The sequence below is a fragment of the Polyergus mexicanus genome, unplaced genomic scaffold (assembly GCF_030449975.1).
Source record: "Polyergus mexicanus isolate NDT 795.1 unplaced genomic scaffold, iyPolMexi1.0 SCAF_27, whole genome shotgun sequence".
Taxonomy (NCBI): Eukaryota; Metazoa; Arthropoda; class Insecta; order Hymenoptera; family Formicidae; genus Polyergus; species Polyergus mexicanus.
This window is the reverse complement of record NW_027223347.1, coordinates 2,509,617-2,532,932: the sequence shown is the minus strand read 5'-3', so window position 1 is coordinate 2,532,932 and position 23,316 is coordinate 2,509,617. Positions and strand designations below refer to the sequence as shown.

At 35.1% G+C, this 23,316-nt stretch overlaps 1 protein-coding gene across 3 annotated transcripts in view; it reads left to right on the top strand.

The window, feature by feature from the left end:
• Positions 1–8,635: 8,635 nt before the first annotated feature.
• Shg (E-cadherin shotgun) overlaps positions 8,636–23,316 on the top strand; it is a 134,610-nt gene continuing 119,929 nt past the window's right edge. For 2 of the 3 annotated variants that reach the window (XM_070314379.1, XM_070314378.1), the window contains exon 1: positions 8,636–9,124. In XM_070314379.1, coding sequence (XP_070170480.1) covers positions 8,875–9,124 — 250 coding nt within the window. In that variant the 5' untranslated portion in view covers positions 8,636–8,874. The remainder of the gene's footprint in view (positions 9,125–23,316) is intronic. The other variant, XM_070314380.1, reaches the window with a different exon arrangement.

Genomic DNA, 23,316 nt, shown 5'->3' with positions numbered 1-23,316 from the left:
AAAAAAAAAAAAAACGCGATATATATATCGTTACATTTTTTTAATAAATTCTTTTAATTTTCGGAAATATTTTATCAATGTTGCCGCGATTTTATCTGTTTTCGATAATTCGTTTTTGCATTGTAATTACATACACATGTATTTTATTATTACATATCATTAACTACATTACTTCGTCAAATATGTGAATGATAATTTGATATAACTCTTACGGTATTGCAAGCTTATAAATTATTCATTATCTCGATTAAACTTAATAAAACGCGATTAAACTTTTCCGCAATTTTGTCGAACAATAGAAAATTAAAAAAAAAAATAGAAATCGACAGAAACGATATGACGTAATAAAGAAAACTGCAATTATGTACGATGATGTATTGTTGCATCTACCTAGATATATCATCTATATTGCCGTACGGCGATCTATTTTATGAGAGATCCGTAAATAATATCGTTCACGTATCGTCGACTTTTGTTCATACTGTCTAGATAAATTTCCTATTAATTTGATCACGCACGTGCTAGACAGATCGGTTCAAATAGAGACACGTAGATGAGTAGATTGATATTGCGACGCGCCGGCATTTTTTTTACATAAACATCATTTATAAAGAATTTCAAAATGAGAAAGAAGCAATGGGAATTTATTATGTCGCGATGGTATATGCTATTATCTAATTTATTTTCTGCCGGTAATGGATGAACACATTCTCTCTCGCGGGGATTATACTTTATTCGCGCAGCGTAAAAAGGCGCAGCCTATTATCGAGGCCGACTTGATGACCGATCTTAATATTCGCGCCAATTATTCCTTTCGATCGGCAGCGGCGAATGGAGGAGGCTCTCCGTTAATTCGATTATGGCGATATCGATCCCTGATGACACAGAGATTGAATCAGTCCGCAGCTCGCGTTATCACCATTCAAAACCACCTGATCGACGATTTTTGTTGAACCGATGGCAATATTAGGGATGTACGTGTCATATGTCAAAACATTGATAAAAGCATGAAAATTTCGTAGACTGTTGTACCATTTCTTTTGAATATCTGTGCAAAACCTTCTGAATTCTCTCAACGATTTGTGGAAATTGTTTAAGTTAAAAGTTATTATTGATTCTTGTGGAAAATCGCGTATTGTGTAACATTTAAATTTGACAAGAAGAAAACATTGCCAACGAAATAAAAATTTTCGCATATATTAAGAAAACTCTAATAAATATTTGTGCGAAACTTGATTTAGATCCGCTTACTCGTTTAAAAGTTATTTACTAAAAATTGTAGAAAAATATTATCTTTCTCTGTTTCTCGTTTTGCAAAATACTTTTTTTTGTCTTGCAATTGATTTCAGGGGGTATTATTCACGATCAAAAATTTTTGTCATAAATTAGGAAAAATATTAATTACGATTATTTTCTTTTACGAAGACGTTAAAAACTATATTATTTTGTGATACTTTAATTCCTTTTATATTCCACATTTATTTATTTAATTTTTCAAGCAATATAAACGTAAGAAATATATATATTGTATATATCTTTTTTCACTTTTGACACTTTTTGCTACTATTGTACAGCCAAAACATTCTTAATAAAATGTATTCGCGATACCGAGATTTACTTGTTCAAACAGAATTCGCGCGAATTGTGTCATATATACCGGAAATAACTTTACGTTATGCGCGATTTCGTCAAGATAACGTTACGACATCAACTTTAAATCGTTTCTTCGTCTACGCGTTACAAAATGCGTTATGCTGTGAGATGTTGCAACGATAAACAACGCAAATTGTTATTTATGACTACGATGTTTTATATATATATATCGTACGATTATTTATAGCAAATGTAACAGCACGATCTGATAAGAATGCGATGCATGATGTACATATATGGTAACTATGCAGCATATAATATATAGACTATGATTTGTATATCAATCGATGTATCGTATATATAATATATTTTTCAATGTATATTATGAATATCATCTATATTATATTACGTTATTACAAGCATTAATATGTTCCTACTATGTGTATGACGCAGCTATTTCATAAATTGTGCTTGATCGTCCAACGCTAATCATACGTAATATGATCTCCGTCTTTCCTTTATACAATTATTGAAATGACATGCACAAATTTCATAATAAGAATACCTTCTCGAATGGCACGCGTACTTAGAAAATTGTTTTGCTTACTAAAGTAATGTTATTAGAAACAGAGAAAAAAAAATATAATACATACATACCATTAACTCAATCATCATTACTTCTATTCGATATTAAAAATTGCATATCCGATGAAGTACAACTGTATATTATATGATTGTAAAGCCTTTATTTTTATAAAGAAGAATTTTAAATGTTTAATATGTTATTTTTATTTGCTTATAAATTTGTTTTAAATATATATTCATTTCACATATACTACAATTATGTATATATCGTGTAAAATTTTATGGAATTATATGTATATACACTTTTCCTTTCATATCCGACGATTAAAAAAAAAAAAAAAAAAAAAAAAAAAAAAAAAAAAAAAAAAAAAAAAAAAAAAGATAGTGGAAACAGTAGTGTGATAGAAGAAGAATCAAGAAAAATATTTAATTTGAATGAAATACGCTATTTGATATTTTTATGAAATGTTTTGTGTAGATTGTTATCTTTGTGCATTTCACGTATAAATTTTTATCTTTCAAAAATGATAGCATCGTGTAATGTAAGTACTATTATTACAATCAAGGGCAATAAATTCAATTAATGAGAGCGTGTTGAAAAATAAACAAATATCACATGTATGCGATTATATTTTGTTACATATTTACATGAGAGCATTGAGATACGAACTGCAATTTCACGTCAATGCTGCAACGAATGCGCCTGCGGTATCATACATACCATACATATACGCAGACATTGTCGATGAAGCGAAATTTGTGGAATATTTCGATTCTCTTCAGCACCGCGATTAGCGAATTATATCACTACTCTTATACATTATAGCAATCCTTATGCAATATACCAAATTTTAGAATACAGACATACATGTATTGTAGCTTTCGACATTTCTATAAAACTCTTGCGCAAATCTCGGTATTTTAAATATGCGTAATAATCCTCTTCTCTCTTTTTAAATTAATTCTGTCATCATTTTTGAACGTTAATACAATGAAATCTAAGAGAGAAATAAATTTCGCATATAAACATTGAATTAAATATGGCGAATAAATGAAAATTATGAAGTTTATCAAGCGCGATTATCGAGATCATTAGGGGCGTTACGCACAGAGATTGATTATAAATTCATTTGACGGAAAATGAAATATATATTTCGAAATGTTTGATTATTTGTTGAATTCGCGGCACATTGATAACGAGTGTAAATGTAACACCGTTGTACGTGAAATTGACTAAAAGCTTCTCTAGTATCTAACGAGCCACTGGAACGGACAATTGCTATACAAGTGGTTCGTGCAACAAACACGTCGTCTATATCGAAAATTGCTGTCCGCCTGGCAGTCTGTCCTTCGGCATAACTGTATGTTTTTTTTTTATTTTTCATTTTTCCTCTTTTCTTTCGATTACGCAAGTGTAAGCCGATTTTTTCCGTTTGAAATAATTTCGATAATGGGTGTCGCGTCTCCGTTCATATTCGTACGCGCGACGATGATTTAACGAATAGTTAATTAGAATTAATTATAATTCCGTGAGAACGCGACAATTAACAGGCGCGAAAATGATGTATTATGACTCGTTACACCGTGCGCGTTCTATTTAACGCGAAATTCAAGGCTATTACTTGCCGCTCGATGGAAAAGTTACGCTTCGTGTCGCAGTGCGCGTAATCCGTTAATTCTCCTAAAATGCGTACCTCTTTTATCAATGAGAACGTTTCGAAAGTTTTCTGGCTCACAACGCAGTTTTTAGCCGTTGAAAAATGAGACAAATTTTCGCGTTCATATAAACGACGAAATTTTTGTACTCAAACTAATTGCTCGAATCGCCGAGAGAGAAAATAAGAGATAGATAGAGAGAGAGAGAGAGAATTTTTATATCGCTCTTCAAAAAAGTGTTACATTTAAAATCCTTATGTAGAAAAATATTACTCTCATAGCTACGCGATCTCACTGCAACAGGTAAAAACACACCCCTAAAGGAAAAGAGAAATTTCTTCAAAAGTATCCCATAAGATAAAACAGCTTTTAATTTTTTTTACCTAATAAAATTTCTTCGTCGCGTAACAATATATATTCGATTTATGAAATAACCAAGTCATAAGATTCATATTTACCTATCTGATGTATATTATTCTCGTGCGTTAAGAGAGACAAGTCTCTGTTCAATATTCCAGAAATATTCTACTGAATATTGTGGAAACATTGATATTATTTATTTTCGTTCGATAGCTGTTTTATCACGGATTACAACGATATAAATTCATGCATTATCGATCGTATTCTTTACATTGACATTGCGCAATAAATGCGCGAAAGATGTGAAACAATGAATCGGATCGAATGAAAGCAAGTGTTGGAGTAAAGAATAATTAATGCGACACGTGCGATCGACGAGCGGCGTATTGTACAGCGGTATATGGTGCTGTAACAATTATTAAAAGCTCCAAACTAACAACACACGAGTCTTGTTGTTACAATGATGATTAATGTGCTTGGCGAAATTTTCGACATTGCCGAAATACTGTTACAAGCCAGTTGGTTTGCCCATCGATTTGTAGTCGAGCGTGCTAAAAAATAAATTTGTAATTGTATCAATTTAATTAAATAATTTATTCAACACACTTGTAATTTACGCTCGACTGAGAAATTGTATTTACGTATGATATTATCACTGGATAATAATCTCCGTTCTTATCAATTGGATGAAAGTCTAAATACCGTTACAATTAATTTGCTCACCGTTTATAATTGAGCGCATTAAAATAAATTTGATTATATCGATTTAATTACATAATGTATTTAATTTTACACTTGCAATTTACACTCGACTGAATTTTATTTATACGTACTATATTTCTTACGGAATAATCTATCTTATCAATTGGGTCAAAGAGAGACTCGGTCCAAAGGGATTCTCGCAGTGATCGTCGCTTTTAATGAATCCGATTTAGGACGCTGAGAGACTCAATTAGACTATGCCCAAAGAGATTCGAATGACCACGTCTCTGAGATTCGAGACAACCGCAAGGGTCAATTGCATAATCTGACATTGTAGTAGCTTAGTCTATTCTCCCCGTTCGTACGAAGGAACGTTATTCTTAGAAAAGGGCGACGCGAGAGCGACAAAATCTAATTTCGTTATTTTTGCCGTAAACATTCTCCGTTCGAGAAAATTATTCGCTTAAATCTCTCGGTCTCTTCGTCGATCTTCTAATTGATCGCCGACGGATTGTCGAGAAGTTTAATTGCAGAGACGCTGCGTACCGAGAGCCGCGAGGAGACGGGCGGAATTGAATTTCGCAGATTGTCCGAGGGATCAACTGCGCATCCTCCGTATTTTCGTCTTTCGTTCCCCCGGGCGAAAAACGAGAAAGTAAGAAACGAAAGTGCCGGGGCGAACCTCTAATCCGATAGAAAACCGCGATAATTACGGCAATTGGTTGCGAATAAACGTGCACTGCATGCGACACCGAGCGACTACGGTCATTAGCAGCGCATCTATTCTCGCAACGATGTCTGTTTTCGTAGCAGCGAGCGCTATGTTGCGTATTATTAATGAACGTATACGTCAACCTTTCCAGTCAAATCAAAGACAATTTTCCGTGGTTGGATTAACTGCTCCTTTAGATTAGATGTGCATGTTTGTGTGGGTAGATGTGTGTGTGTATGAGAGAGAAGAGAGAGAGAGAGAGAGAGAGAGAGAGAGAGAGAGAGAGAGAGAGAGAGAGAGAGAGAGAGAGAGAGAGAGACCTATGATATCACAATTAACGTTAGACTAGAGATATCCATTTGTGAAATATGAAATGGTTTTAAGTAATTATACATACATTTATACGGTGATATAATATATAAAGTAAAATATTGATATATGAATATAATAAATATTTTTTCAAAAATATTATATTATATATATATATTTTTTTATTGAAATTGATATCTGTTATATATAATCGAGTATTATTATATTTATTATTGGAAAATGTCACAAATAAAATATTATTGATTTATTATTTCGATTAAACTTAGTCTCTGTTTACAACTGTATAATATTTGCATATCTCTTGCAGTTTCTATGTTTAATGTATAATTTACACAGTAGATATATATGTATTTCTGTACATCAAGCTTCACAAATTACAACGTAATTTATGTGTTGAATCTTCGGTATACCGTTTTGCCCCTTCCATGTAAGAGGTTGAATTATAATCGAGATTCTCTGGAATATACGTCTCGATACGAATATCACGAATTGACGAATGAGCGAATAATTTTGAATGATCGTCCCTCTAATAATTGGGTATTCTTCTCGATGATGACAGTTCAATATAAAAGACAAAAAAAAAATAATGGTAATGATATATCTGCCATATATACGTGATAATATAATAATTGAATTAAATGGTCGAAATGTGTGTATTAATGTTTATGAATCAAATATGATGGATGATCATTTACAATTTTCACAAATCATTTTGATTCGCGCATATATTATGCGCTTTTCCAAGTCACGTGCGCTTTGAGTTATACGGGGATCGTTTCCGGTTTCAGGGATATATAACGCTTTAAAGTATAATCATTTTCATCATCTGTGCGAGAAGTTATTGTTCTCAGACACACGTATTTCTTATACGAAACAAGGTTGTGCATTCAACAGACCGCCAGAGATTCGTAAGAGTATATTTTTGTTGAATTTATTTTCAAAATAAATTGCACGATGAACTAAAATATAAGAAAAGAACACAAATAATTCATGTATAAAATACTCTCTTTAAAGCGTCATATCTCTCAAAACTAGAAGCGACGTACATAATTCAAAATGCTATACTTTATGATATATGTAAAAATCATACAGTGATGAAATATACATTTTTGTGAATAATTATTCGAAGGGATGATAATTGTTATAACAATTTTGTAATTTAATTCTACAAAAAGATTAGGAATTACAACATTTATATATTTGACGCGATTTAATCGAGTTCAATTGATCAGAGATATATAATGTTTTTTTCGACGTGCTGTGATTCTCTCTCTCTCTCTCTCTCTCTCTCTCTCTCCCTCTCTCTCCCTCTCTTTCGCGCGCATGCATATATTGTGTATATATACATATATATGAGATGATGATTTTTATAATTGACAGAAATGACATGCGCGTTTAATCAGTCTCTTGAAAAATTATTTCATTGGTTATTCTTAAAAATTTTTATTTATCAAGGGATAATACTTATATTTTTGTTACGAGTTAACGTATGAAACAATCCGAGTTTTATCGCACAAGAGTGCGTATTTATATGTATACCATGATGCGTCCGTGTAATGTTTGTACGCTGCTGCGATATATTTTTCATGTTTTGTTATTAGAATAATTACGCGTTAACAAATTGCGAACGAGGATTTTAATTGCAAGCGATATGTAGAATACGAGAGATGCGTGTGTGCGTGCGTGCGTGTGTGTGTGTGTGTGTGTGTGTGTGTGTGTGTGTGTGTTTTATTCTCATTTTCAATGCGTAGAGATAATGCATGTAATATACTCGTGTAATTATTAAAGTGCAATAATGCATGATTTATATTTTGCGCATGCAGTTCGGAATTATATGAAAATGGATTATTCTTGTGCAAAATATTTTCAAGTCACATATATAAAAATATATGAAAACGCTCACGTTGTGCTGTAAAATGCGTAACGTTTTTCTTTTTAAGCTATTAAAAATAATGATAATATCTTTTGTGTTTTAAATTTAAAATGTTTCTTTTTGCGTGTGTGGAAAAAAATTTACAGATTACTGTTGTTAAATTCTCTAAGGGGGGCGTGGGGGGGGGAGGATCAATCCCATTTTTCTAAAATTATACAAAATATAAATTAATAAATAAATATAAATAAATTATATATTTGCATTTATTTGCATTTATTGATTTTTGTTTAATCAATCTTTATTTCGTTCAATCATTCTTTATTTCAGCTATTTTGCCACAAAGTGGATAAATTGACTTTTGTTATTATTCTACATGCAAAACTGAAGATAAAATTGTCGAAAAGCAATACGAGATATTTTATGTCTTATATCTACGATATTCTACTCGAAACTTTCAAGAAAATACAAATTCTTACAAAGAATTAATTATCACGAGATTCATTTAGATAAGAAAGTGTCACCATGTACATAATAGATTTAATAAATAAATTCGAGTAATAAATTCGAGTGCCTGAAAAAAAAAATAATAATAATATCGCACTGCGCGTTTCTTTTCTAGATCGACATTCAGAGGGGAAACGGGCACGGTCGCGCGTTTCTGGGCGAGGATCAACAAGTAGCACCGACTATAGTGGGGGAGAGCTCTGTTTGAATGCAGCTGGGAGAGGGTAGAGGATAGAGCGAGGCCGAGCGAGTGGGGGTAGTGTCGCACGGGCGGTGGGGGAGGATTCGCAGGCGGGCGGGCGGGAAGGGAAACGAACCGAACGAACGCGTTCCCGTAGCTGGCTTCAGTCGGGTAGGCGCGTTTGAACGGCGTGGGTCTTCTTCGACATACTTGACAATCGAGTTTCGCGCGGAACGCGAGTTCGCGGCGTCTCGCGTGAATATACGCGCGAGTGTAACCCCGAGTGTGCTTTTGGTTTCGTTTCCGCTTGATTTTCGCGAAGGGAGAAAAGGGGGGAGAGAGAGAGAGAAGGAACAGCGCGATGAGAGGCGCGTGTGCATGTGGTGTATAGTGACCGTTGAAACCGACGATAAGAAGGACACCGGCGCGAAGAAGAGGACAATAGACAGCCTGGAGAGATTTCTCGAAGCGAGATTCTTGGAAGGGAAGGTGAACGAAGACGAGGAGAGAACATCGCCGACGATGATGGGTAAACGTATGGTGGCGCGATCCGGGGCGAGACCGCGGCCCTTTCTCGCGCTGCTACCTGCCTTCGTCGCCTGCGAATTGCTACTCTGCGGAACTCTTGGTGAGTGAGGCATATCTTTCTCGAGGTTATTCGTTACAAGACGCTTCGATGTGTGCCCCGTCCGTGTTTCAAATCCGTGCTCACCGCGCATGCGCGGGAGAGTCGCGCGAGCGCGTGTTAGTGCCTCGAAGGACGAGTCGCGCGCATAAAGAGATGGGGGCAGGGGGGGGGGGAGATGTTTCTCAAAGCGGAGCCTTACGCTGGGACTTATTCACGAACCGCCGCAATTCGTTGAAACGAAGCTACGCGTCGTCGCGAGCTTGCGGTCATGCTCTTCTTGTCGTTAGACCGGCGATATCCGAGACGGAGGAGAGATAAAATGTACAATATTCTACGAAGGTACTAAAGGTGCTCATCTACCACGCTCCCGTGAGAATGAGCGTCGTATAACGGGCGCCCATGAACGCCCATCGTACACACAACGAAGCGTCATGTCAGCTTCGACATTTGTAAACGCAATAGCAATCTCGGCTGTTCGACGTAAACGGATAAATAAAAATGTCGAGAATGTTTACTTCCTAGAGAGACATAGAATTCTCAGGGCTTTTTTTTTTTTTTTTTTTTTTGTATCTGGAAAAATCAGGGATTTCTCATGGAATTTTATCGGGACTCGAAATTTTGTAAAAAAATTCTATCTTTTATAATTTTGCTCTTGTGAATTATTGTGAATTATTTGTTCAATATATTATAAATATATATATATATATATATATATATATATATATATATATATATATGTATATCTGTTTATATGTCGAATGTCTTAACAAAATATGGAATATAAGTTCATATGTTTTATTTTAATTTTTAACGATAAAAAATGAAAATGTTATGCAAGTTAAAAATTTTTATCTCAACAAAAGCTATTCGGTATTTTTTACATTTGTAAATCTAGCATTCGAAATTTGTGACTTTGTGTTTTCCCCTTATACGAATGAAAAGCATTAGAAAACGCGTGTAATGAAAAAACTTATTTTAGGAAATTGAATCAAAAATTTGTTAAAGTATTCTCTTTATCTGGAATTTAGAACAAAAACTCAGAAAATCAGAAAATTGTCACAGAATCTTTTTATATAATTTGAGTAGACATCCTAAATAAAAATATTAAACAACAAATGATGGTGAAATGAAAGAAACGCGAATCAACCGGAAATTTAGCTGGAATTCAATTAGATTAATAAAATCAACAACTAATTGAAATTTGTTTCACTTGGCTATACGATATTTATAGCTAAATCCGTGCAAGTTTTAAATTTCAATCAAGCGTACAAATATGGAATAATTTCTTGTAGGATTAAATAATTATATAGATGGAATATTATTTCGACCAATTCAAAAATATCTTTAAGCAACCTAAAAAAATACAGGATCTAATATTGTCGGGGATCATATTACGTGGATAATAAATTTTCTTTTTAATTTTGCAATTTGGTTGAACTTGGTTTTATTATTATATTTCATCTAGCTTAATATTTAATTTGACAAATCTAAATTTTAATTTATTTATTCTATTTAGGAATATAATGATATTGTTCTCTCGAGAAAGCACAGACTCGAGAATTTGTACTTCCGTTATTTAAAAAATTCAAGTGATTTTTAAGAGCTTCGTTGAAATTAATTGATCTAAATTTCGTAAGGATGTTGTCTGGTGCAGCAAAATTTTCTTACATCGAATAACAATTGTTGTGACTTATATTTTTGAACGATAATCGATCGCAATAGCTACAAACTTCCGGGTACGGTTAATGACTCTTCGCAATGCTTACGTAATCTTATGCGAGGTTAACGTTTAACCCAGATGTTTTTCCCCACGAATAAAACACCACATATATTTAAAATAATTTACTGTAATATAGCAAATTTCATTAAATCGTTACAACTACGATAACTTTGCTTTATTTCTAAATTTTTCGTTTGAATCGCATTGGAATTTTGTTAATCAAGATGCGCGACTCGCATCTTGTAAATGACGTGCACGGGAGCAGAGAAATAGGAAAATTGCTAGAAAAATCAAGTCTTGTTAGGATGCAAGCTAGATAAAAAGTTTCAGAGAAAAAAAAAAGGAATTGTGCTCGCCAGGCGATTTGCGCTAAAAGAAGACGCATTCGAGCGAATAACGTTGTTTCGGTCGCACGTGATGCCGGAAAAATGTAGGTTTACGAAAAATTTTCCCGTCACGATCCCAAAGGAACGATCGATGAACGTCAAACGGCAGTTACTAATTTCGGTCCCGCAATCAGGATCGTTAATCTGTTTGTATCGTGAATTGAGGGGGAAACAAAAATTGACTTATTCATATCGCTTTTTGATTAAAAAAAAAAAGGGGGGGGGCAATTATAAATACTCGTGAATCGTGTAATCGTAAATTCTTCACAGAGATATAAAATTTAATTATCACGGGTATCGGATCTTTAGAAATTACATATTTTGCATTTAATTTAAATCACGATAAACTCGTTTCCAACATGATATCAAGCAAAGGAATTGTTTTATATCGCGAATAAAAAATTCTTCTGCACGATATATATTCCCCTTTTGTAATTAAATAATTAAAAGAGTTTTTTTTTTACAGAATTTAATTATACGATATTTTTATGTATAAAAATTTATAGAAATATATCGTTTTTACAAACTTCCGTTTTTTTGTACATAATTTGTTATCATTTATAAAGTATTGCATTTTTATAACTGAAGCGTTATACGCTTTTTTTTTTTTTTTTTTTTTTTTTAAACCCCGGGTTGCACGCTCTCATAACCAAGGGTTGCGAAACTAAAATAAAAAATATAAATAAATTTTGAAATTAATTTAGATATTGCAGAATTTTCACCCGTGGTCCTCCAAAGATTGTTTAAAACAGAAAGGATGTAATTTGCAAACAGAATCTCAGAATTTAATTTTTAGATTTAGCCAAAAGTATAATAGCTCAGATAAAAATAGAGTTGCAAAGAAAGTCTCTTTTACACATCGGAAAGTTAAACGAGTCCATTGATAAATTTGATCAAAAGATCGATGAATGAGAGCAGATTGGGATGAAATTGACTCACCCGTTTGTTTACCCGTAAGTAGGAAACGAGCACAAAGAGATTACATACACACACACACACACACACAAAAGAGGGTTCCTCTCGGGATACGCTCTCGATGTTTCTCTTGATTTAACGAGATGGTTTACCGCCGTATTAGATGACGCGGCTTATCGTGGCGCGAATCGCGAGGGGAAGCGAAGAAAGGAAGTTACTCGGCTGTAGGTGTGTCGTCTTTCCTCGTTGAAATTCTCGAACGCGGAATTAGTTTAGCTTGACACGCCTAATGTTCGCGATGTTTGCCGACAGAGCGTGGCATATTGATGCAGTAAACCCGATGAATGACAACGCGATGTAACATGTTCCCGTCAACTAACGAACTCTGCGAGTTTGACGAAGATGATCAAAGCTCAATATATTTTGCGATATAATTAACAGATAATATATGTAAACGGGCACATATCTAGGATTGCTCGAGATATCAAGACTAGTCTTGATATTGTCTTGTGTTGCGTCGAAATTCGAGACAAGATCAAGACAAGATTTTTAATTAAGTATTTATTTTTAATTATCAAGATAATACCAAGATTAAGATTGTCAAGATTATTGGTTTTTAAAAAAGCTAAAATATATATATATGTTGTATGTAAATTAGATGAGAAAAATTTATTATATTATGCAGACAACGTAAACAATTTCATTTGATAAATAAAAATATTTATGTTAATAAATTTAGAAACAATTAATACAATAAACAATATGAAATTTTACAATTATTTATAACATAAATAGACAGACACAATAGTAATAATTATCATAAATTATTATATAAATATTGTATAAAGATTTATATTAATAAATAATATTTGTTGAATATTATTTTATAGTAATAAAATCGAGACGAGGCAATACGAGACGAGATCTTTGCTACCAAAATTCACTCAAGACAAGATTTAAGTTTCTGTGAAAAATTTTTGATATCGATACAATATTTTTTTCGAATATCGTCTTATCTTGAGTCTTGTGCAAATTTACATACATTTTCGTCGGAGAATTCTTTTTCGTAATATCGCGAAAAAAAATGTGCGAGATTTTTAAAGCTAATTGTACATCGCGTATAAATTATCGAAGGATTTGTCAATATTTGTAAAAACACTTGTAATAAAATCAGCTTTAGGAAAATGCCACGTGCGTGATATTTCAGTATCTCTCTGACGGGTCTTGTTGAACAGAGTCGTATGACTAATAACACGGTGACCGTTCCTGTTGGCTGTAATATCCTGAAATATATCCTTTCACGTCCCTTCCCTTCTACATGAAAGTCGTATCGCGCAAATAATGTATGAAAGATATCGTGCTGCACGAAAAGAATAAAGAATTGCTTTCTAAAGATATTAAAAATTGCATTTTTAAAGGGTTTTTAGTAGGAAATGTTGAACATTACGGTTGGTAAATGTTACGTCTCTTTCCGTGAAAACTTGGCGGAATCTCATTCTCTCTTGGACACAAAGGGTTAAAAGAGGGTCGGTGGGGTCACGAGGCCCGCGCATAATGGAACGATCGAAGAAATGAGAGAATTGCGGACACATTATCGATCTCTTCCGTATCGCGATTATTGTGTGAGAGTCGCAGCGATTTGGGATCGTCGCGAGCGTATCTGACGGGTGGAAATTTTGGCGGGGGCCGATTGGCAAAATTGATAATTGGATAAAAGTTACAATGTGCCAGAGATCGTAAAGGGGAGGGAAACGACCTTTCTCCCAGTCGGAATTGCTGTAAAGCATCGTAAACGATTTCGAGTCGCACGTTGGAGTCGCTGTAGCAAAGAGTAACGAAGAAGAAGGATTCTCGGTGCCCCGGGTCTCACGTACCCTGTGTGTTCGCGGTTTTATTACCTCCGTAGCTGCGGCTGTATCCGCATCGTAATCCTTGAAAGGTATTCCGGTTGTCTTTGTCTTCATATGCGTGACTTGGCGTTTCGCGGTAGCATCCTACCGGAAAATATAAAGCGTATACGGGGTCTCCCAGATCATTTTTCATACGCGAAATCTTTGCGCGATGTATAGTCGATACTTCTTCATTTCGCAAATATAATGGGGGAGGATATTTGTCAAGGCAAGTTTTCTCATTTTTCAACATTAAGTATCTTTGCGATTAATTCTTTCCCGTGCAAATCTCTGTTAAAGTTTTAATTTAGATGAAGCTTCGCTTTAAAGTTTAAATCAATTTAAGAACAATTTTCGTCAAAGAAAAATCAATTCAAGCATTATCGCAGACATTAATCGAGGATTGATTTCGTGAAACTGGGACTGAGACACCCTGTATATCGTCCATGTAGGCGTATATTTTGCCTGTAATTTTCTGCGATAACGGTGCGTAGAGAGAATGTATTAGAATAGATCGTAACTGCTTGCATTTATCGTAATATCGAACTGTAAAATTAATGTCCGGAACAGAGAAGCTATCAGGTAGATCAATGTCGCTAAAATTGTTCGGGTCGCTTATACGATTATAGTCAATTGTCCTTATTTTATCTTCATCGATCGAGAGTTCAGCAGGCTGTCGTACTTCTCGCTTTACTCTCGAAAAACCATCGATTTCGTATTTATTATGTTCGACGGGTGAATTAAAAGTCATACATGCGAGATCATATTCGCTCAATGAATAACCACGCGCGATCCCGTCTGCGTGTATGTGCGCGTATATGTATCGGTGCGGAGAATCGGTGTTACTTTTATTGATATTAATTGACACGAGATCCATCCGAAGAACGTCTTCATTCAGCCAATCAGTACCGTTTCGTACGAGGATTCGGCCCGAGAGGCCTTCGACCAGCTTTGATGGCGTGATCTTGAATACTGTCGGGTAGTTTTGTACTTTCTCCTTGAAAGCCGAATTCTTTTTCTTGTCCTCCGAGCTCGAAAGCACAATGTTTTTTTTATTCAAAAATATCCATATATATTTCTCTATTACTATAATATTGTTATTATACTAATATTAATGTTGGCCCATTTAGAATATCATAATTATACAATAATTAAATGTAACGTCAGTATAAGATAATAGCACAACCTTTGAAATGATAAAAGACGGTTTTTTTTTATTCCCATTGGAAAAAAAAATAACAGACCACATGTACGCATTTTTGCTCTTTTCACATTGGCATGAATAAAGATAATGGATATCGCAAAGAGAAAAGAGTATGTGTTTATAAATTTATAAAAATTATTAAACGTTATGAAAAATTATATACGAAATAAAAAGTTTTTTATTTTTTTATTAGTTTATATATATATATATTTTATATTATTATTTTTAAGACAAATATGTGCACGGCATTATGGCAAGAGTATCAACATTTGCACAAGATCACGCACTGTTCTTACTTGACTTCGAACCGGTTGGAGATCGTAAATGTCGGTATGTGAGAGAGATAGAGTGAGACGTAAACAAGTGTACAATCCAGTGGGGATTATGCAAACATCGGGGAAACGCTTGGTCGATTCTAGAATTATGTTGGCCATAGTCGCCGAGCGGACGGCCGGAAAAAGGACAGGACGTTGAGAGAGAGAGAGAGAGAGAGAGAAAGGGAGAGGGAAAGAGCGGGGCCGCGTACTTTTCGACCAAATTTCACGGGCTTGGTCATATTTTAGGGCGTCCCAAAGTCGCTTACTCTACGTGAATCTCGGAAACGTAGAGATCACGCGGTTAGAAGTTCAGGCTGACTTGGAAAATTATGTCGCGCGTAGATTCTCGCGAAGATGGATTCGCGTGTCGTGAATGGGTATATTCATATATATCTGTCGTCTTTGTTTCCGAGTAAGTAATTGAAATCACGAAACGATTTATCGCGGTCAGACGTTGATTGTGTAATTAAGTTATCTTGATTTCGACATCCTGTGTATCATATCGGAATGAAACATTGAGAAAAATCATCTATATTAATTATACCGTTTATTTTGTGAGTAACGTTCTTTATTTATCTATTTTCATTATTTATTTATTCATTTATCATATTTAATTTCATACACTATTCATTAGAGTATGAATTTATGTAACTCATCGCGCGCGTAACATTCAGCAATAAAGTCGAACGGATTTTATCTACGTATCTCAGTCAGGAAATTATTACTACGCCAAATTAATTTCGACGCGACGCGACGTCAATCGGCGAGCTTGAAGTTTCGCGGTGTCTATTCACGGATCGCTTATGACAATGGAAGATTCGAGCGCCGCGAAATCCTTCCTTTGGCGACTGGGACAACTGCTAAGTTGCACCGTTCTCCCAATTAATAACGTCCGCAGATTAGCGGCTTAAGATTTCTCGCAGGACTCGAGCGTGGATTTAATGCGCGAATATGCTGATTTAATTGATTGATCGTAGTCGGAAGGACGGGCCGGAGAGCGAGCCGGGTGAGAGCTCTCGGGACCGAGATCCACGATTGTTCCGCGGAATATTCTGCGAATTTAATAGGTTTCGTTTCCTGCGTGCCTCACGGCGATGAAAGAGCGCAAGGTGGGTTAGTCACGTCTCGCGCTCGAATCATCGACGATTTCTCGATCCGAAATAGAGCTAACGGGTGCACGTAACATAAATCGACATTTCCGATCTTGTTCGCGCTTGGTATTCCAGCGTATCGAGGATAGTTAACTAAAATCACCAAACGTTGGAAAATTCAATTAAGCTCTCTAACAGTTGATCAACTACGTCGACTGTATAAAGCATCTGCGTTTGTTATTATTAACTATCTTTACCATCGTGCGCGAATTAATTTTCTTGGGTAGGTTTCTTCTTCGCCTATAGCAGATTTCTGTATTTATGTTTCTATACGTATTGTGGATTTAAAATATCGTTCCTTTTCGGCTCATGTTTGCGCTTTGAAATATGTATTTCGTCTCATTTAACAGAGTGTCTTTCTGGAAAAAGAGAACTTGGAATTCTCAGACATTTCGTTTTTAACTTGAAAAATCAGGCAATTCTTATGGAATTTTATTTGGGAATTCGGGGAATTTTTTTTTTTTTTTCAAAAATTTTCTCTTTGATCATTTTATTCTTATATAATGCAAGCATCGACAATCTGATTGACCGATGATTGTGTGAATGATATGTTTTAAATATATTATAAATATATATCTTTTTGATTATATGTTCATTGTCATAGCAAGAAATATACACAATACTCTGTATTTTTTATCGTAATTCTTTCAATTGATGATAGAAAATCTTACAAAAATCATTCAGTTCTTTTCGATACATTTTTAAATTTAATATTTAAAATTTAAGTGATTTATTTTTTCTTTATACGAGTGAAAAGTATTAGAAAACGCATTAAAAAAAAAAAAAAAATCTAAAAATTCTTTAATTTTACCTGGAATTTTGAAAAAATTATCTGAAAAATCAGGCTATTCTCGGGGAATTTTTTTACAAGCTTTGGATAGACATTCTGTTTAAGTCGAAAGAACGAAATATTTGCATTATCGAACTCTCACCGTTATTTAATTCTTTATCAGCAAGAAAAGAATAATCAATCGCAGTAGGAGAATCGACTATTTGTGAATGTCGAGCGCGATAACGATAGAAAAAAAATAAAATACATAGATAATCGATCGCTCTCTCGTGGTTTTTCCTCGTTAAAAGAGTCGCGGAAACGAATTGTCCTTTTTCTTTTTTCCATATCGAAACAGTCCGATCTGAATGCATTTTTTTGTCTCGGCAATCTCGGCCCGGTTCCCCGTTCAACGAGTCCCCAAGATACTGGCGCGCGATGCTTGGAAGGAATAGCGAGAATGAGACACGGGACAAAGGCGGAAAAGAGAGGCTGAACGACCAGAGAGAGGGGTGGAAAGGAGTCGAGAGGACAAAGAGCGCCTGGGGTCGCCGGCCGTTTGTTGTAGGTGCAGCGTGTGTAAGACAGTGGTTCTCAACGGATTGCTAAAGCGAAGGCTCTCTCTCTCTCACAAATTATAGAAAGTATCGGGGGAGGGACACAAGAATGCGTTTACGTTAAGTTCATTCCGTCGCGATTCCTTATTCTCTTTTGTAAATCAGAATCTCATTTTCTCCATGACATATTGAGACAGAGGAAGAAAGAGAGAGAGAGAGAAAAAATTTAATTAATCACAAAATTAGATCTAACCATATTGTGACGTCGGTACAGCCGTAAAATTCGCTCTGAATACAATTTTCATTCGTTTCAAAGTAGACTTGAGAAATTATAGACTTCGCTATATTGCTTTCAACTTTATATACGTTCGTTCGCGAGTAAAAAAATTGCGCGAGCCAACTGTCGACAGCGGCTTACAGCTGTGCGCAGCTTTTCATTAACGACGCTCTCAGCGTGGATGTATTGTATTTAATCTGGGCACGAAAACACGTACATACGCAATGCTCCCTCGCCGTAAAAACCTCGTCGCGAAACATTCGTAAATGGAGCTGTACCTTTAACTTTTCGCATGTACGCCACGAGTGGCTTAAATACTCGTCCTCCGAGGACCGGCGCTTTGCTCTTGACATCGTGGGATTGTGAAATTAATGCCGGGCATTATGACACGTGAAATGTTTCATTCTCCCCGGGGTTTGTAATTACAGCTGGAGACACACGATCGCGTTGATTTTTCACGCGACCCAGCAATTTCGATCGGAATTACAAAATCACGCGAATCTTGATATTATTACTTGCAATCTTAATATTTTATATTATTTATATTCTTCTAATTTCATTTTATATTATTTATTATATTAATGATATTTATGATATTAATTCATTTTTATATTAATTTTGCAATCTTAATATTTTAATATTAATGCTTTTTATTTAAAAAAAAAAAAAATAATAATTATTTTATTCGTTTAAAATAGATTTTCTTCGCTGTCGTATATATGAATATCAAATTAAAAATTACGTCAATTATTTTACATTATTTTTAGTCCACTGCTCCGCTATATGGAACGCTGCTTCATTCTTACATGTAATGCTAAAAACAACTCTTACCTCTAAAGTCGGATTTAATCTCATCTTTTCAAAGTAACCGTTTATATACAGCATGCAATATATTATAATTTTATTAGAGTTAAATTAAAATCTCTCAGGCGATGATGCTCAGTGTTAAACGCGTGTCGAGTATGCGACTTTTTCACACGGGATACTAAGTTGATACTTGGCGCTTTGAGAAACACTGTTGCAGACGACAGACTTCTCGACCGCAGGGCTGTATCGAGTCGTTGCGAGGCCCCATGGGTGTGCGGTTGTGTCTATTTTCATGTCAATCGTTCTCAAGTCAGTCGTTCCGCGACTTTTCACGGACGGCATAAACGGGCACGTCCCGGTGTCGTTCTCGCCTTTTAAATTCCCTGTAATCACCCGAGATAAACGAAGTATCGATAGCGCGTATCTACGGTGACGTTATCGTTTCGTAGGATAAAAAAAAAAGATATATATATATATATTTTATTTTTCTGACCTCGTGCAACAGAAATAAAATTTTTCAAAGCACGATCTTGTATCGATCTTGTGCTCGAAATACTTGCGAAATATTCGCGAAGATACGTGACCGACCGTATTCGCGATAAATATGTTTTTCGACGAGCAGCGTACGAAGGAACTTTACCCCCAGCGCATGCTAGGGGGTAACGCGGGACGGGAGGGGGAAGAAAAAAATAGCATCCGTCAAATTTTATACGCGGGAAAAGTTTACGAGATGCACGGCCAACCGACTCGGGGCCCGGCGTCGGTAATGGAATTTACCTACTTACGAAGCGGAGAAACGTTACGGGCGTGTGAATGATTTATAAGTTGGGTTTTCACTGTGTCTCGGGGAAACGCACACTCTTCTCGGGGTGGTTAAGATTGATTTTTTTTATTATTTTTTTTTTTTTTTTTTCCCCACGAGGAAGATAGATCGCGCGCTATCTCTTTCAATTACAGCGAGTTTAGTCGTCCGATGTCTCGAATGACGCGACGACGAGCGAGCAAGCTTGCGAGGAAACAAAGTACTCGGGCGAAAACTTGTCGAAAGAAAAAACAAGGAACAAGGGATTTTTTAACGGCGAGACACCTGTACGCGAAGAAACTCAAAATCGACTAAGCAAGCTCGCGGCAAGTTTTCGCGCAGCGTAAGTTTTCGAAGCATGAAGCGCAGACAGCGAGAAAAGAGAGAAGATCCGATTGTCGAAAATTCAGTTGGAAGCTTCGAATGTTGTAGCATATATTTATCTTTTTTTTTTCTCCTTTCCATTCTCTCGTAGCTTTACCTGCGTCCGTTTGTCTCTTCTTTCTTGTCTCCTTTTCTTTCTACTCTGAATGTCACCGCGACAATTCTCAGGTTTTCGAGATATCCCTGGTGGAGGAAAATCACTGATGCCAACGGCAGGGGGTTCCCGACTGATTCAACCTGCGACGTCTAATGTACTTTCGTGACTTTACGTGGAATGAGACAGTAACGGTAGTTGTGCGTCTCGAGATCCTTCTCTTCTTCTTTCAGCTTGTAATATAATTACCTTACTTTACCAGAACATATAATCTCCAACATAAATTTTTCGCTTTTTCCTCACACAAGCAAAGATAATTATTCACACTTTTATTTTATTTCAAATTTACTCGTTTATTTATTTATTTATTTTTTTTTTCATGATTAAAAATATATAATTAAGAATGTTTTACAATAGTAGGAAAAAAACTGTTAAAATCAAAAGAAGAATATACTTCTTATATTTATACCGTTTATAAAATTAAATAAATAAAACCGGATTATAAAATGAATCAAAGTACCACAAAATAATACGGTTTTTGACGTCTTTGTAAAAGAAAATAGTTGTAATTAATATTTTTTTATTAATTTATGACAGAAACTTTTGATCGTGAATATCCCTAAAATCAACTGCAGGAAACAAAGAAATAATTTGCAGAAAAAGAGAGAGATTTTTCTACAATTTTTAATAAATAACTTTTAAATGAATAAGTGGATCTAAATGAAATTTGAACAAATAATTATTAGCTTTCTTAATATATGTGAAAATTTTTATTTTATTGGCAATGTTTCTTCCTTATCCTTGTCAATAAATACTGCAATACACGTTTTTTCATAAAAATCCATAACTTTAAACTTAAATAATTTTCAAACCGTTAAGAAAATTGTGCTCAGGTTTTGCATAAATAATATCGGAAGAAATAGCAGAACAGTCTACGAAATTTTTATATTTTTGTCAATATTTTGACATATGATACATACATCATTAAGTAGGATTTATATATAAAAGATCTTTTATATCTGCAATTTATTGATCAGGTTAAATTTAGCACAAGTTGGCTTAATGATACGATCGTAACAGATATTTCGCCATCCTGTTTTTTTTTTCTTTTTTCTAGATATCCGATTACGATCAATCGCTATTGTCAAAGACGTTTCGCATACCGTAAATACCGAAAGCGTTACATTTCATCGGGCGTTGGATGAAGCGTAACGCGTAAGCGTATGTAACAAAGGATTCGTTAAAGCTCGGACAAATCGCACTCTCGTTCCAAACGCATCGGAAGGTATATGATAAAATGAGCGCGTAAAACATGCTCATTTTGTAGAGCGCAAATATCCGTAATACGATAACCAAAGCGAATAATAACGCGAGAAAAGCGTAACTGAAACTTGGCGTTTACGTCGAGTTAGCGATTTACTACTCGGTACACCGCGTCTAGTTTATACAGTTAAGCGCAGTTGATCCTGTCGCTGTGAAAATTTACAACAAACGAACCGGCAATCGCCGCGTGTTTGCGTAATGTCACCGCGGATTGTATTATAATCTCTTTGTCCCCCTCGGTATTTTATCGATATATTTCTGAAAGTATTAACCGCGCGCGCGCCCAGTTTAATATTAACACCGGGAAAGAGAGAGAGAGAGAGTATATCCTCATGCGCGCCAACGATGAATTAATGGAGAAGGGATAATTTTGGCGCCACAGGGACATTAGGAACCTTCGGTCCCTGACGTGGCAGTAATTCATGTCGCGACCATTATCGTTCTAATCCGTTCTAATTGGCTGGATTTAGCGGTTGCATCGCTGAGTTTAGAAATCCGGCGAACGTCCGTCAGAAATGACTGCTCGAAAGCGATGTTGACGTTCGTTCGATCGCGGCCGAAATACATTTGCATTCGAAAATCGTCGTCCCCGCCACTAACTGTCAATCGTTTATGATGAACGGAGCTCGTGACACGCGTAGACAGAGGAAATGATTTGCATACAGATTTTCTGAGCACGCGTTCGAAGCTGCGCTCGATTGTGCATTAGCTTTAGATCCACTCTTTCGATATATCATACATCTCTCTCTCTCTCTCTCTCTCTCTCTGATGTATTTAATTTTATTTTTTACGATATAAAAAATAAAAAAAAAATGTAAAAAATAGAATAATAAAATTATAAAAAATATAAAATTATTGCATTAAGCTATATGTTTTAGAAAATAAGATTTTGAGATAGTGAATAATTTTAATCGCAAAAGAAAAAGTAACAATTACAACGCGAAATGTCGATTGATTCCACCCCCCCCCCTCTCCCCCTCACCACTTTCCCGAATCAGATGAACGAGAATATTGAATATTTTATACTTGACAATGCGCAACGATAATGCATTTAATCATGTGTACTATGCGCATTTACGATGGTTTTACGATCTCGGTATATCCGGTAATGCTCGATATAAATTTGTTATCAACGTAGAATAGAGAATCGATACTTTAACGCTCGTCGTTAGTCTTCATTAGCGTTCCTATGAGGCCGAAGACGATAGGATCGTGTTTTCTATGCAAAACCGCGAAATTGGCTCGTTTGTCGACGAACTGAGAAGCTATAAGGCCGGTTATACAATAAGTCGTATGTCGTTAGCCGTAAGCAAATTGACCAACCACAGGTTTTTTTATTATTATTATTATTATTATTATTATTATTATTTTTATCGACTGTGATTGGTCAATTTCCTTACGATTAACGACATACGACTATTGTAGAACCGGTCTAAACGATTAACAAAAGATTTATATTTATAAAATATTAAATGTTCATTTTTTGCTCTATGAAAATGCTTATATATACAATTTTAATTTTTAAATCGAAACACTTTTAAAAACTACTTAATTAGAAATATGTAATATTTTTGAGGACAATTTTTTTATCGATGGT